Source organism: Megalobrama amblycephala, linkage group LG8 (assembly GCF_018812025.1).
Source record: "Megalobrama amblycephala isolate DHTTF-2021 linkage group LG8, ASM1881202v1, whole genome shotgun sequence".
Taxonomy (NCBI): domain Eukaryota; kingdom Metazoa; phylum Chordata; class Actinopteri; order Cypriniformes; family Xenocyprididae; genus Megalobrama; species Megalobrama amblycephala.
In genome coordinates this window covers 21,196,955-21,211,766 of record NC_063051.1, presented here as the reverse complement: position 1 = coordinate 21,211,766, position 14,812 = coordinate 21,196,955, and the positions used below count along the sequence as shown (strand labels likewise).

The 14,812-nt window shown below is 38.7% G+C and overlaps 1 protein-coding gene across 7 annotated transcripts in view; it reads right to left on the bottom strand.

The window, feature by feature from the left end:
• Positions 1-14,812, bottom strand: part of lrp8 (low density lipoprotein receptor-related protein 8, apolipoprotein e receptor) — a 187,534-nt gene that overhangs the window by 46,248 nt on the left and 126,474 nt on the right. For all 7 annotated transcript variants that reach the window (XM_048200027.1, XM_048200028.1, XM_048200021.1 and 4 more), the window contains exons 5-6: positions 3,028-3,411; positions 428-553 (exon numbers count right to left, since the gene is read on the bottom strand). In XM_048200027.1, the coding sequence (XP_048055984.1) occupies positions 428-553; positions 3,028-3,411 (510 nt within the window). The remainder of the gene's footprint in view (positions 1-427; positions 554-3,027; positions 3,412-14,812) is intronic.

The window sequence follows — 14,812 nt, the reverse complement described above, 5'->3', positions numbered from 1 at the left end:
GCTAAACACTGTATGCTGGTCTTGGAACAATCTTCCTATCAACCAACCATAGCCCTAATCCTATCCCTAATCCTAATCACTGGGCACTGACTGGTTGACAGGAATGTTATTCTAGAGCCAACAAAAATGTTTATCCTATGTCCTACTTAAATCATGTTATGCATCACTAACCAGATACTGTATAGCCATGGGATAATTAATCTTTTGAGGTGAATTTGATTGAAGCTGCCATATGGGAAGGGTGCCATGAAACCCTGGAATCATGTAGGAGTACATCTGTTTGGTCTTGTAGTGCTTTGTGTGAATGTGAACTTGATTGGGGCTACATGATTGGGTGCACTCTACTCTTTTATCTTCACTCAAAATGCTGCTGGAAGAGGCTAATCAAAAGAGAGAGGGTGAAAGAGAGATTGTTGAAGTTACTCACTTTTGTTGATGCAGCCAGCCTCATCGCTGAAATCTGGACAGTCGTGCACTTTGTTACACTGTTTCGTGCCGTGAATGCAGGAGCCATCGCCACACTGGAACTCATCAGGACGGCAGGTCAGCACAGCTGTGAGACAGAAACATGTTTATGTAGGACTATCATTCATGTGATCATTTCACCTAGTGTCAGTAACAAAATCTACTAACAATCAGGTCAATGGATAATGTAGTAGGCTAATTTTGAGTAAATATTAATTTACTGAAAAAAGAAATTGTATCATGGTTTCCAGAGAAAAATTAAGCAGTACAGCTTTTTTCACCTGTGACAACAATAAGAAGTGTTTCTTGAGCACTAAATCAGCATATTATGATTTCTGAAGGATCATGTGATACTGAAGATTGAAGTAATGACTGCTGAAAATTCAGCTTCCAAAATTACATTTTTAAATACCATTACATTATATTAAATATATAAGTATTTTATTGCATTAAATCACCCTGCTCTCTGTAAGACATCTGTCAGCATCATATATCTGTCCATCGAAAATTATAGTGTAGATATATAAGCAGTGTTGGGGTAATGCATTACAAGTAGGCCTAATTATTGCTGTGCCCTCTATTGTACAAGCATGAATTTGTATTTCTTTAAGCCTGAGGCTTATTCATTTCACTTTTGGTGGGAAAGGGCCAAAAATACTACTTTTTTTCATTATTAAAAAACAAACCCAGCCCAGATGTACTTAAGACGTAAAAAGTAACATAATGCATTACTTTCCATAAAAAGTAACTAACCCAACACTGGATATAAGTCTTTTTGGATAAAATAATCTGCCAAATAAATGTCAATGTAAAGGACTAAGGTAAAGCCATGAGATGAGTCATCATATAAAACAGTCAGATAAAAACATGCATCCTAAGCATTCACTATCACACTTTCAAAATAATCACCCATCCCACATGCATGTGTCTGAGCTTTAGTTGTAAAACCGCAAATGGTTTTGGCTTTTATCTCCTGTCAGACCTCAAAGTAATAGCTTATTTGCAAGGGAGCTTCCTTAGAAAAAAGCTCTGAACATTAAAAACAATCAGTCACCTACTTTAGGGCATAAGGGAATGCACTAAAGAAAGAAAAATGCGCTGTTCAGCAAAGAAAGGTCTTAATTTTTCAGATTCATCTTTTAAAATTTCTTTAATCTTTCATACAGTGTACTTTAAAGGAGCTGTGGAGGGAAAACCTCCACTGTGATTAATTTCAGGTATTATTTTCTACATAAATAAGCCTAAAATAACACTGGTGATAACATAAAAACAATCTTTACCTGCAAAGAATAAATATCTAATAATTTAAACCCAATAAAATATAATGCAAAATGGCCAAAATATGAATCTGCATTCTGAACAAAAAGTCTTTAGGGAAGGGCACACAATTCCCTACAAGAATCCTACAGTGAGACAACACTCATGCAGCGCTTACTCGAGAGCACTCTGCCATACCTCAAAACACACTTGTTGCCTAGCAACCAACAAGACTCGGGCACATTACCATGCTGCTACCACAGTAGTTCACATGGCATAAACCCATGGACAAAGAACATCATTATCTCAAACACACACACACATGCTAGAACAAACTGAACATATCTGTGGGCACATACTCTGCATTAGAATGCACATGAAAACAAACAATTTTCAGCTGCTGGCTTTGTGTGTTCAGGATTACATGTGCTCAAACAAACACATGGCTGTTTCCAGGTGCTTCATGGAGAAACAAACCTTTGAAATGTAAAGCTAATAAACATTCAAACTGACTGACTCTGATTCGATTGTATTATAAATCAATTAAAAACATGATAAATTACATCATATGCTGAATTAATTAATCAGCTTATTTGCATGTATCAATTAACATTTTCCAAAGACATTTAATTATTGTGGCAAAGCATTGAATAGGCATTACAAAAAGAGGCTTTGGAAGTCAATGCAGTACAGTGCAGAATGTTCAAAACAGTGTGTCAATCTTTTAAGACTATTTTTTAAATAATAAATTGTACTAAATCAACATGTTAAAATGACAGTTCTAATTATATATAATTTAATAGACACAAATAAATTAATTTTACTAGCATGTTTTTGTATTGTATTTATAATGCATTGTTGATACTGCATCAGATTTCTAGGATTTAGAGAACATTTTTATAGTATTATTTTAAACAAAATCAATACACTGACCTTGTAAGGCTATGAACCAACAAAATCAAATTAATTTATGTTGGCATGCGTGCAGTGCATTTGTGTTAACAGATTAGAATGAACAGACAATAGGGGACTGATTTTAAATGAACAACATTTTCCATGAGTACACCATGTGCTTTACTAGGACGTGATAGTAATTTAGAATGAAAATAATGACAAGAACAGCATGCATGCAGCATTAAGGAGGCATGTAATGCAGTCATGTGGTAAAACTGATTATTAATTCAATTAATTAACTCATTCACCATGCAGCAAGCCTCTCCAATGTAAATAGCAAACGAAACATGTGCTTGAGAATGATAACAGTGATCAGTGTATTAAAGACATTTAGTGTTCTTGTGCACTTACGACAGTTGGCCTCATCAGACTTGTCCTTGCAGTCTACATCCCCGTCGCATTTCCAGTTAAGGTGAATGCACTCTCCGCTCCTGCACCGAAACTCCCCCGCAGGGCAATGGGGTTTTTGAGGCTCTGTCCTACGACTGCACCGCTCCAGAGACTCGTCCGACTTGTCTCTGCAGTCGGGGTCTCCGTCGCAGCTCCACGGCGCTGGGATACACTCAGAGTCGTTACAGCGAAACTCGTGCGGCCCACAGGTACTGGCGGTGGCCGCAGTGCACTTCTCCTCATCGCTGCCATCGCCGCAGTCATCATCTCCATCACAGACGAACGTGGGAGCCACACACAGACGGTTACGGCACTGGAACTCTTTAGAAGGGCAAGCCTTGGCGTCTGGAAAAAAGAAGAGTGTGCTTTATCACACAGTGAAGTCTCTCAAATACATATACAGAATGTAAAAACAATTACTTTAACGATAAACAGTTGATGGCTTAGCCTTTAACTATTTGTTAAATGTGTTTAGCCGCGTTTCCACCGAAATTACCTAGAACAATTTGTCCTAGAAACTTTTCCCAGGATCTTTTGTCCCCCTAGACCTGTTGCTGTCTGCGTTTCCATTGCAGTCTAAAGTACCGTGAAGATTAGGTAAATTAGTCCGCTGTATTTTGTCCTCTGCATATAAGCTTAATAAAGTTGGAACCTCGTTGTTGGTCCATCGGTTGTATTTTTTAAACTCCATTGTTCCATTGTTTCAAAGTTCCTGAACTTTGAAAAAGTACTACCTCACGATCAGGGACTTTCTGAGGAGGAAATTTTTACCTGGAACTTCATTTAGACTCTGTTCCCTGTGGTCGAAACAAAGTTCCTGCGGTGGAAACATGGCTTTATACATCAACAAAATCCATTAACTTTTTGTCAGACTTTTTGGTCTTCTGTGTTTCCAACTTTTCTTTTGGAAAGAAGTAAAATGGTCAAGGATAAGCTAAAGTCTCCCTTTCAATATTTTTTCCTTACATTTGTGTTTGATAATTGATAAATGAAAAGATGATATTTGTAAAAATATCAGCATCTAATTATCTTTTTTTTTAAAAAGCCCCTTGTAGTTTTATGGCCTTATAATGTCAATTTAAACTGTCTACCCATGTTACACCAACCTCAATTTATTCATAACATAATTTTCTCAAGCTAAAAAAAGGAACCTGTTTCATAGAATGCCTATTAAATCAGTGGATAAAAAAAGATGGGATAAAAACTAAGGATTTTTATTTACAGTTTTTCTCAGTCGCTTTGGTGCATTTCTCACATCACTATTTACATTTGCACAACAGTTAGTTCAACCTCCACAACATTTAATCATTTGTGCACATCATAGTAGCAGTTTCTCATTCCTTCGAACAAATTGCAAATGCTTTTGGACATGCATCAATTGCTTTCATACAACTCTCTGCTGTTTTATAACATTATCATTTGCTTATGTCATGTCAGTCAAAATTAACTATACTTGTGAATGCTGAATAGTCATTCCATATAAAACTAATAGTCCTCATTTCATTGCTTGAGTCATTACATACAAAAATGTTGAACTAGTTGTCAAAATCTGTCAAGCAAATTTTACACATTTTTTTAAAATCTTTTTTTCCTAAAAATGTCTCCTAAATTGAACAATTTCTCTCAAGTGAATCTCAACTTTCACTGATGAGAAGGGGTGTGTGAAGCATTAGTTGCAACCAATGATAAGCCACTTCTCTACAATCACTGTCAGAGCTGAATCCCATAAACCCCCACTTTACAAGCATATATGAACCAAGCAGGACATAGTGTGTACCATTTCTACAATACTGTGACACAGAAATGGAAGGTCAGCCTCGTGGAAGAAGGGTAAGGGTGCGGGGAGGAAGGGGAAGGGGACAAAAGAGGATGAAGAGGCCAAGTACATATAGGCAGATCCCTGATGAAATCAGGGCTACAATTGTGGATCATGTTGTCAATCACGGCCTCACAATGGCTGAGGCTGGTCGAAGGGTGCAGCCAAATGTTGGGAGAACCACTGTAAATTCAATTATTCAAACATTTTGTCGGGAGGTGTGTATAAATGGACAGTAATTCAGCACTAAACAATCTGCACTGCACTACTGTCATTGTGTCATACATGAAGCTTGCAGTGGGACAAGAACTTGTCACTGTACATTTTACATTTAGACGTACAGCTTTACTGCATCACACATTTAGTGTATTGTAGTGTACAGTAGTGTTACAGTAAAGATTTGCCATATGTACTGCAATATTGTTTACAGTTGTGCACAGCTCTACCCAAAGGGAGTTTATGTTTGTTGCAAATAAGGGTGTATTTTTTCTTTTGCACAATGCTGTGAACAAATTAGAATTTCAAAGAGCATATGCAGTAAAAATGTGAAACATACGTATTCAATACAGTAATGTGTAACTTTACTGTATTTTTCAAATGGCTGTGCAAATAGTATATAGTGCTGTCTTGAGCATTTTCAGGTAGTGTCACCAAGATCTGACTTTTTTGCATTGGAAAACATTGACAGAGTAAACTGTCATAATGAAAACATGACAAAGCCATTTGACTATCTTGTTCATAAACAATGGTGTCAGGACTTTTCATCTTGATGACACTGACACTTTCATTGACACGAATACTTGCTTTTGAGGAATGACCTATCCATTTTGAGCAAGTGACACGCTTTTGCAGGTTATCAACTAGGTTTTGCAGTTTGTACTAATTGTTTTGAGAACTGCATTAACTGTTGTGCAAATGTAAATAGTGATGTGAGAAATGCACCAAAGCGACTGAGAAAAACTGTAATGCTGCCATATGAACAAACCAATTAAGTACCACTACAGTAAAATGACTGAAATCGCACAGTAAAGGCCTGTACACACCGGGACGAATAGCGCATGCAATTATCGCCTCATGACTAAACAAGGGGCGCCAATGTGAGTGTGCACACCGACGCGAAAAATGAGAGGCATAAAAGCGTAATTTTTTAAAAAACGCCTTGGGTTCGTTTTCTTGGTTTGATGCGTCGCATTAAAAACTGGCAGACCAACGAGAGAGTGGCGCTTTTGTTCACGTGCCTGGAGCTGCTGAAGTTACAGTAAAACACCACTTGGTGGCGCTCAAGCACAAAACGGTCTTGCCGAGCACACATTGATACCAAGACGATTAAGAGAAAGTAAGTGGACGAGGAAGACCCTTACAAACTATCCCTGCGTCTCAATCAGCCTCCTAGATTCCTAGGTCGTGTATCAGTATACCGTGTAAATGAATGTGGCCGACTCCCTGATCAGTGCCCTGACTAGTGAACTAGAGAGCTGATGAGATGCACGCTATGGGTGCTCTGCCAGTTCTTGGCCACACCAATAGATAACTGTTTGTTTTTTTCTTTTATGTTCAAGAAATATAGTTGAGAATGTCTATTTCATAAATATGTTTATTTGCACTACCGTTCACTTGCACTACTGTTATTGTGACTTATTTGCACTACCGTTTCTGACTACCATCTCTCATATGTCATATATACATATATATATATATATATATATATATATATATATATATATATATATACACACTACCGTTAAGCCACTCCGTGTCCGTGTCCACTCTGCACATCGCCATTGAAAATCGCTTTGGTATGAACACAAAAAACATCTCAAAAAACGCTGGCGATAAATGCGTGCGATATTCGTCCTGGTGTGTACAGGCCATAAAGGCCTTATACCCAAGTGATTTGCACTGGCGATGCGCAGAGTGGACATGCAAATTCACTCCCTGACAGTATGTGGCACTTGTGCTTAACGGTAGTGCAAATAAACATATTTATGATATTAATAACAAGTTAAAGAAGATAAAATTACAGATATAAAATGCATATATATGACATATGAGATATGGTAGTCAGAAACGGTAGTGCAAATAAGTCACAATGACAGTAGTGCAAGTGAACGGTAGTGCAAATAAACATATTTATGAAATAGACATTCTCAACTATATTTCTTGAATGTAAAAGAAAAAAAAACAAACCGTAAAAATACAGAAATAATACACATCGATTGGTGTGGCCAAGAACTGGCAGAGCACCCATAGTGTGCGTCTCAATCAGCTCCCTAGTTCACTAGTCAGGGCACTGATCAGGGAGTCGACCACATTCATTTACACGGTAAACTGATACACGACCTAGGAAGCTAGGGAGCTGATTGAGACGAAGGGATAGTTTGTAGGGGTCTTCCTCGTCTACTTACTTTCTCTTCGTCGTCTTGGTATCAATGTGTGCTCGGCAAGACCGTTTTGTGCTTGAGCGCCACCAAGTGGTGTTTTACTGTAACTTCAGCAGCTCCAGGCACGTGATCAAAAGCGCCACTCTCATTGGTCTTCCAGTTTTTAACGCAGCGCGTCAAACCAAAAGAACGAACCCTAGGCGTTTTTTTTAAAAATGACGCTTTTACGCCTGGCGTTTTTCGCGTAGGGGTGTTCGATTCCAGGTTTTTTGGAGTCGACTCCGACTCCCGACTCTCGATGGAATCGACTCCTCGACTCCATTTACTGTACATCAAAACAGGGTCATAAATAAGCCAAGATGGCAGTCCTTACACACTAAATTTATTTTTCCCTGACGCAAAGCCTTAAAATCCCCTCATTAAAACAATACACATTTAGCGAGACTGTCCAAATTAGTCAAATTTAGAGATGACTTGATGAGTAGATCAATGTTGCTAATTGCCGATACCTAATTTTACCAAGAGAAAAGTCACAAAAAACATCTGTGGTCGAATGTTATGTCAGAATTAAATAAATGAGAAAGCAGGGATTCTTTAATGAATTCATCTTATTATAATGGACGGGGGATGGCGCTAAACGCACATGATTACTGTCTTAAAAGTGCTTGGACACGAGAGTTAAGATACTAAAATTAATACAATACATAAAAATGCACACAATGTACACTTATTGTGTTTATTGTTGATGTGAGTTTTTTTATTATTTTTATTTATGGTTAGTTTAATGAACACTGTTAACTATGGAAAATGGAAAATTTATTGCAATAATATAAGCTACCATCAATACTAAAGCTGACACGGAGGTATGTATTACAAATTAAACTCACTATGTGACAAAGTTTCTGCGACAGCTCTCTGACGCGATTCGTCAGTGTCCGAATTCCTCGCTTCATTTCGTTCACTCCTTGATTAGTGCACTTAACCATAGACATTATGCACTTAACTGCCATGCATTATGTAGGCTATGGATTCGAGAATCAGTGAACAAGCGAGCGATTCCGGACACAGCAGCAGAGTCGACACCGAGAGTCGATTCCTGTGCTGGAGTCGACCCCGACTCTGGGGCTATTCAGAGTCGAGGAATCGACTCTTTTGGAGTCGACTCCCCATCACTATTTTCGCGTCGATGTTCACACTCACATTGGCGCCCTTTGTTTAGTCACAAGGCGTTAAACGTCGGCGATAATCATGCGCGATATTCGCCCTGGTGTGTACAGGCCTTAATGCTCACTGGAAATTTATGGCAAATGTAGCATGAGCTCAGAGCTATTCTGTGCTGATGTGTGCTCCAGGACCTCACTGATTCAACTGTGCTGCAGATGACCTGAGGTTCACACTTCAACCCCACATCGGCGACAGACACTAAATGGGCTTAACTGTGCTGTAGTAAACGCCTGTCCGTTCTATAATGGGGTCACCCACCCCACTAGAATAACCGTCCTGAAGAGCTGTAAGGCGACCGGGTATTACATTCCCGGGGGCTAGTTTTGTAAAAGGATTTGGAATGGCTTATGAGCATGTGATTGGGTGCGATTGTGTTTGAGCGGATGGGATGGGAGAGCAATCGATCCTGACTGTTTGTGACTTTGCGTCGATAAACCTGTAAATATGCAAACTATCTGCAAAGAGCAGCTGGGGCTCATAAAACACTTTCACCGTCAAAATGGTGACATTATCAAAATTGTATTGCCGGACTCGAAATCAATGTTATTTGTGCTGCTCACGGAAAGGTCATTCTTGTTGTTCAGTGCACTTCAGCTGATTTGTATTTCATATTTCGTATTTCACCACCTACGCTGGTTGCTTTTGAAGTCAATTACAATAATGCTCAATGAGATATGTTGCTAATTGTTTTTTTGCAAAGCTGATTAGCCAACGAGCATCTAATTGGCTAAAAAAATGTCCATTAGGAAAGCAACCTCTGCATCTGCTGTCGGCCACTCAAAGGTCTCTTCAATGACTATCGAATAGCTGAGGGGAAAGGGTGCAATAACATAATCTGGAATGACAATCTTCTGACAAATTTGACACAGGAGTAAAATATGTAGATTTTATCCAGCTACTATAATTCTCTACCGTCAAGGTCAAGGCAGACAACAAACGTAGCATGTTGTTAAAAGAAAGGAGAGTGATTGAGTCTTCCTTGTGTGTACAGAGCATGGGATGGAAGGTTGTGTTTGCTCTTAGCAGTGGGAGATTGGATTGGGTGACCCTGCTCTTCTCTTGAGGGAGAAGAAGGGCAGCAGTGAAAATGAAAAGGGGCTTGGCCTGTAATGTAGACACCAGCCTAAAACAACATCTTCTCAAAGAGCAGCAGAACAAACATGGACAGCATTTTCATACACCAGTGATCTCAGACAGTACTGTCAAATTCTAGCTGGAATGAAAATCAAATCATCCGGCTCTATACACTTGCAGAAGATGCGAATTGAATGTATAAATTCACATAATAATTAAACCTATGGTAAATATTCATTAGTTGTGCTTACTAAGTATTACGTTGATGAGGGGATCCAAGCCATTTGTAGGGATAAGAATAGGGTTGTTTATGTGGACATGAAAACAGCAACCAACCACAATAACCATCTTGCAACAACAAGAACATTCTAAAAACTGTATTCAATGTGCTAAAAACACCCAAAACACCTTAGCATCCATATAGTCCCGGAAACTATTTAGCAATTAGCATGTTAGCATCTTTAGCTTTTTCATGGGCAAGAACCACTAAAAAATCTTTTGACAGAAGATGTAAAAATGTATTTCATAAGTTTGTAAACAGTTAGAAAGATACTCATATAGAAATTTCAATGTTAAGTTGTTGGGTTTTTTACTAACTAATGACTGTGGGCCAAACAAATGCTTAAAATTTCAATATAGAAATAAACAAAATCGATCTGTTTCTTTAAGAACAATTTTAGATTAAATGGGATTTCCACCTTTCCCAATGTTACAGAGACATGAAAGTGTATATTGTAGATAGTAAACACACACAGCTCTGAGCCAGATTGACTTCGTCATTCAAAGGCTGCTGATATATGTCTGCTGTGTGGATTTTGATGCTATCTCCTTTAGAGGTCATGCACAACAGTGAATGGATTTTAAAAGAGGGGAAACGAAAAGCTCAAAGCAGGTCAATTGAATTCCACTGACCAATGTCACACAGCCTACGCATTCCCCGGGCCAACAACAGACAGGTAGTAGATAGGGCTTTACATTAGCAATATCTCTGTGACCTTGAACCACACACAGGCAAACAACAGAGAGCCGAAATGAATATAGAAGAAGTGAATGTGAAATACATACAGCTGTTCTATCTCTGTGTTAATTGAGAGACATGGAATATTTGACTGGAACTAACTGTTGTATAATAATTACTTACAATTATAAAATAATTAGCAAAATTCCTTTTAAATAGCTTTTGCCACAATGCAGGACATTTCAACTTTTAAAATTATTTCAAGATTTTAAGTTACTTTTTCTATAGGTTACATAAATGCACCAGTAGGTGACTATCTTTGAGTTATTCATTGAGTCATCCACCCAAACTATTTGTTCAAAACACTGAATGATTCAGGAGGCTAAAAACTCTTAATGAGTAAGTCACTAAATCATTCATTCAATTAAAAATGCTGGATTTATTCTGATTCACTACTGTTACTCAGAGGCACCAACCAAAATACCTGAGCAACCAGGGTGGTTGATTATGTTGGAACTTTGTTTGGAAGTCTTTTCATTGGCAGAATGAAAATAGCTGGCTTACTGTATATTTGTCTGGATAGAATAAACTGGAAATCATTTGCATATAATTATAAAACACACACTTTACCTTTTAAAACAATACATAACAAGACTAGAACTTTTTTAACAACAGTTACACCAAAGATATTTCAATTTAAATGGCCATCCCATATCTATGAGAACAAGCCACCAGAGGCATCTTTAGCGTTGAGGCTCATGCTACGCTCAGCAAATGGCTCGAGGCACTAAGTCAGCACAGAGTTAATGGTGCGTTCACCACAGTCCTCCATCAGCCCATAATATCATAGTATCCCGTATCAGAGAGAAAGATACCCTCCACTGGGAGAGAGAGAGTGTAACCATGATGCACTGAGCTGAGGGGGCACGATGCCACAAACATACTGAAGCAGCTAAAAACTGTGATGCTTTGGACGAGATTCCCCTCATGAAGCTTTTCCCAGTGCTGACAACAGCGCCTGCGGGCACAGCATAAGGAAAAGAGGATATACTAGGAAAAAGGAGAAATTGAAGAGGACAGGGAATTAGTTCAGGCCAGTCATTCTGTGAGCTGTCAGTGTGGTTCATTAGTCAGCCATGAGTATAGAAGCAATACGACATTTTGTTTGGCAACTCTGGAATATGACTCTTCTTGTGTGAGAAAAATAAACCAGTAATAGAACTCTGGCAGTGAGCAACTGTTTCGTTGAAATTTTCAGTGAAATCAAGGTTAAAATTCGCTCCCATTATTCTTCCGTTTCCCATAACATTTTAGCTTGGAGAGATGCTTTTTTAAAAAAAAAAAAAAAAAAAAAATTGAAAAGTGGAAATGTCTAATGGGTATTTAATAGTGGGATTTATTAGATAGTTTAATGTCCTCGTGTTGATCGTGGAGGCTTTTACATGGTGATACCATGCTCAGAACCATTCCAAAAACCTCAAGGACACCTGTACTAATTAGCAGATTCAATATAGCTAGGGTTCGGGGTAGGTGTAGGGGTGAACTGTAAAATAATTACTGTAAAAAAAAGAAGGCCAAATTCTGTCAGTAACATACTGTTTTCTAATAAAACGGTAATGTGCTGTAGAAAATAATGCATTCTGGGCAATATTTTTCCACAGTAAGCAACTGCTGTTAATTTACAGCCCATTTTCAACAGTAATCTACTGTATTTATGTATTACGGTTTTGTACTGTAGTACACAATGCATTGTGGGTTGGTGCATTTTTGAAGCAATAGCATAATGGCACTGAACGGGTGTTTCACAGGAGTTTGAATACGAGCTTCCTATTAGGGTTGGGCGATGTCCCCTAAATTGGCAGTTGACGATGTTTACAGTAAAACATTGTGATGGACGATGATATCGTCGGGGGTGGGGTGGGGGGGGTGTATTTTAATTTTTCATTATTATATAATTATTATTCATTATTTTACTTTATTACTTTATTTATCCCTTTGACGCATACGATCACACCGGTGTGATTAGAACGTTCAGTGCAGTGCATCACGTGATCAATTGCCAAATTCAAATGTGCATGTGCGCTTTGGCTGGCGCTAAACCAGAGATGGACGCGCGCAGCACTTTTCATATAATCACAAATATGCAGTGTTTTCAACGACATAATGTTTATTTTAGGTTTCGGATGTTTAAATACATATAAGATGTTGTGAATCCAACAGAACCTGCGGCACAAACTAACATGGCGACGCCCATAATGTGTATAGCTCAACTAACGCAATCATTATAAAGTTGTTTAAACAGCAAAACACATCCACTTTCACATATTTGACAATCGGAATATCAGATATTTCATCTTATAGTTAACAAATTAGTGAATATTTTGAATAAAAAAGGAAACCTGAAATAAAAGCAGATCATCAGTCATACAGTGCTGCGAGGTGTGACATGACAAGCAATGACACGTCACCATGGAAACCATAAAGTGATACGTTCTAAATAACGGTCGCCTTGAAAAACTCACGCTGGGGGGTCAGCCAGAATGTTTTAAACTTACGTGCAAAAGGGTTATTTTATTTCCCAACTAATGACTCATCCGGGCTTTCCAATAGGTTGCACGTGAGGGGAATAAAAGGGGCGGAGCGGGGCGGGGGTGGGGGCGTGGCATCATGATGGTGTCTCTCCATCGTGATGTCGGTCAGCCATCACGATGATATCGTCCATCGGCACAACCCTACTTCCTATCCATGTTCGCAGTGCTCATGACAGGAATATATGTGCAAAATATTATTATTATTACTATATGTTACATTTATATAGTGCTTTTCTGGACACTCAAAGCGCTTTACATATTGAAGGGGGAATCTCCTCAACCACTACCAATGTGCAGCATCCACTTGGATGATGCGACGACAGCCATATTGCACCAGAACGCCCACCACACACCAGTTTATTGGTGGAGAGGAGAGTGATAAGCCAATCAGTATATGGGGATGAGTAGGAGGCCATGATGGACAGAGGCCAATGGGCAAATTTGGCCAGGATATCGGGGTACACCCCTACTCTTTTCGAAGGACATCCTGGGATTTTTAATGAACTACAGAGAGTCAGGACCTCGGTTTAACGTTTCATCCAAAGGACGGTGCATTAGTGTCCCCATCACTATACTGGGGGGTTAGGACCCACACAGACCATAGGGTGAGCACCCCCTCACTAACACCTCAGCCCTGCTTAGCTTTAGTGGGCAATCAGTCTTGGGCTACAGGGTGATATGGCTGCTGGTTAAAATAGAACTAATCGAAGCGGAGAGGAGAGGGAACTTTGAATGGAGAGTGTAAAATCCTGTCGATTCACTGTAATACATCATTTATTCCTAAATTTCAGTGTTTATTAAGGCTTTCAGACTGTATTTCTTGGTGGCACTCAGCCTGATAGTTTTGGCAGTAGTGCTCGTTTGCGGGAGAAAAAAAATAAACGAACTAGTCAAATTTGTTCTTAAACATTATTGATTATTAAACGCAATTTCATTTAACTGTATAAGCTATACAACAGAGTTTGAGTTATTCTTTTATCTGCACTTTTTCTTACAAATGTTCACGTTGCTTTTACTATATTTTTGTCCATTTTGGTTGTTCTTGCTTATAAATAAAGGTTCACCTTTTTATTAGCCTATTACTGTTGCCTGTGTTTCTACTAGTTATTTCTTGTGTGATTTTAATTTGCAACCTATTTCAGGGTTCCCTTTTTGACCTACAGCTGTGTTACCAAAATGACCCAAATTGGGTTGCTTTTACCTCACCATTTGTAAAGTGTATTGTAAATTGAAATAATCACAGAAATGTATTGCATGTTTTTTTTTTGTAATATAATTTCAAAGTATTAATACCATAGAATTACAGTATATTGCTGGCGACTCTGCTGCCAGTATTTTACTTGCTGCAATTTTTTTTTTTACAATGTGGGCTTTAGGGATAGGAACAAGTGTGGTCCCAATAAGGCAGCATTCATTTATTATTTTAATAAATATACATTGAAGCCTCGTTTCCACCACAGAAACTTTCCCCTGGAACTAGTGACTTTGGTGTGGTACTTGGTGTGTTTCAACCGCAGGGACCAGGGTCTAAATGAAGTTCCGGGTAAAAATTTCCCCCTCAGAAAGTCCCTGCTCGCAAGGAAGTACTTTTTCAAAGTTCAGGGGGAACAAAATACAACCGATGGACTGACAATGAGGTTCAGGCTTTATGGAGGAAATAAAGTCCTTGGGACAAATTGTTCCAGGTAATTTCGGTGGAATT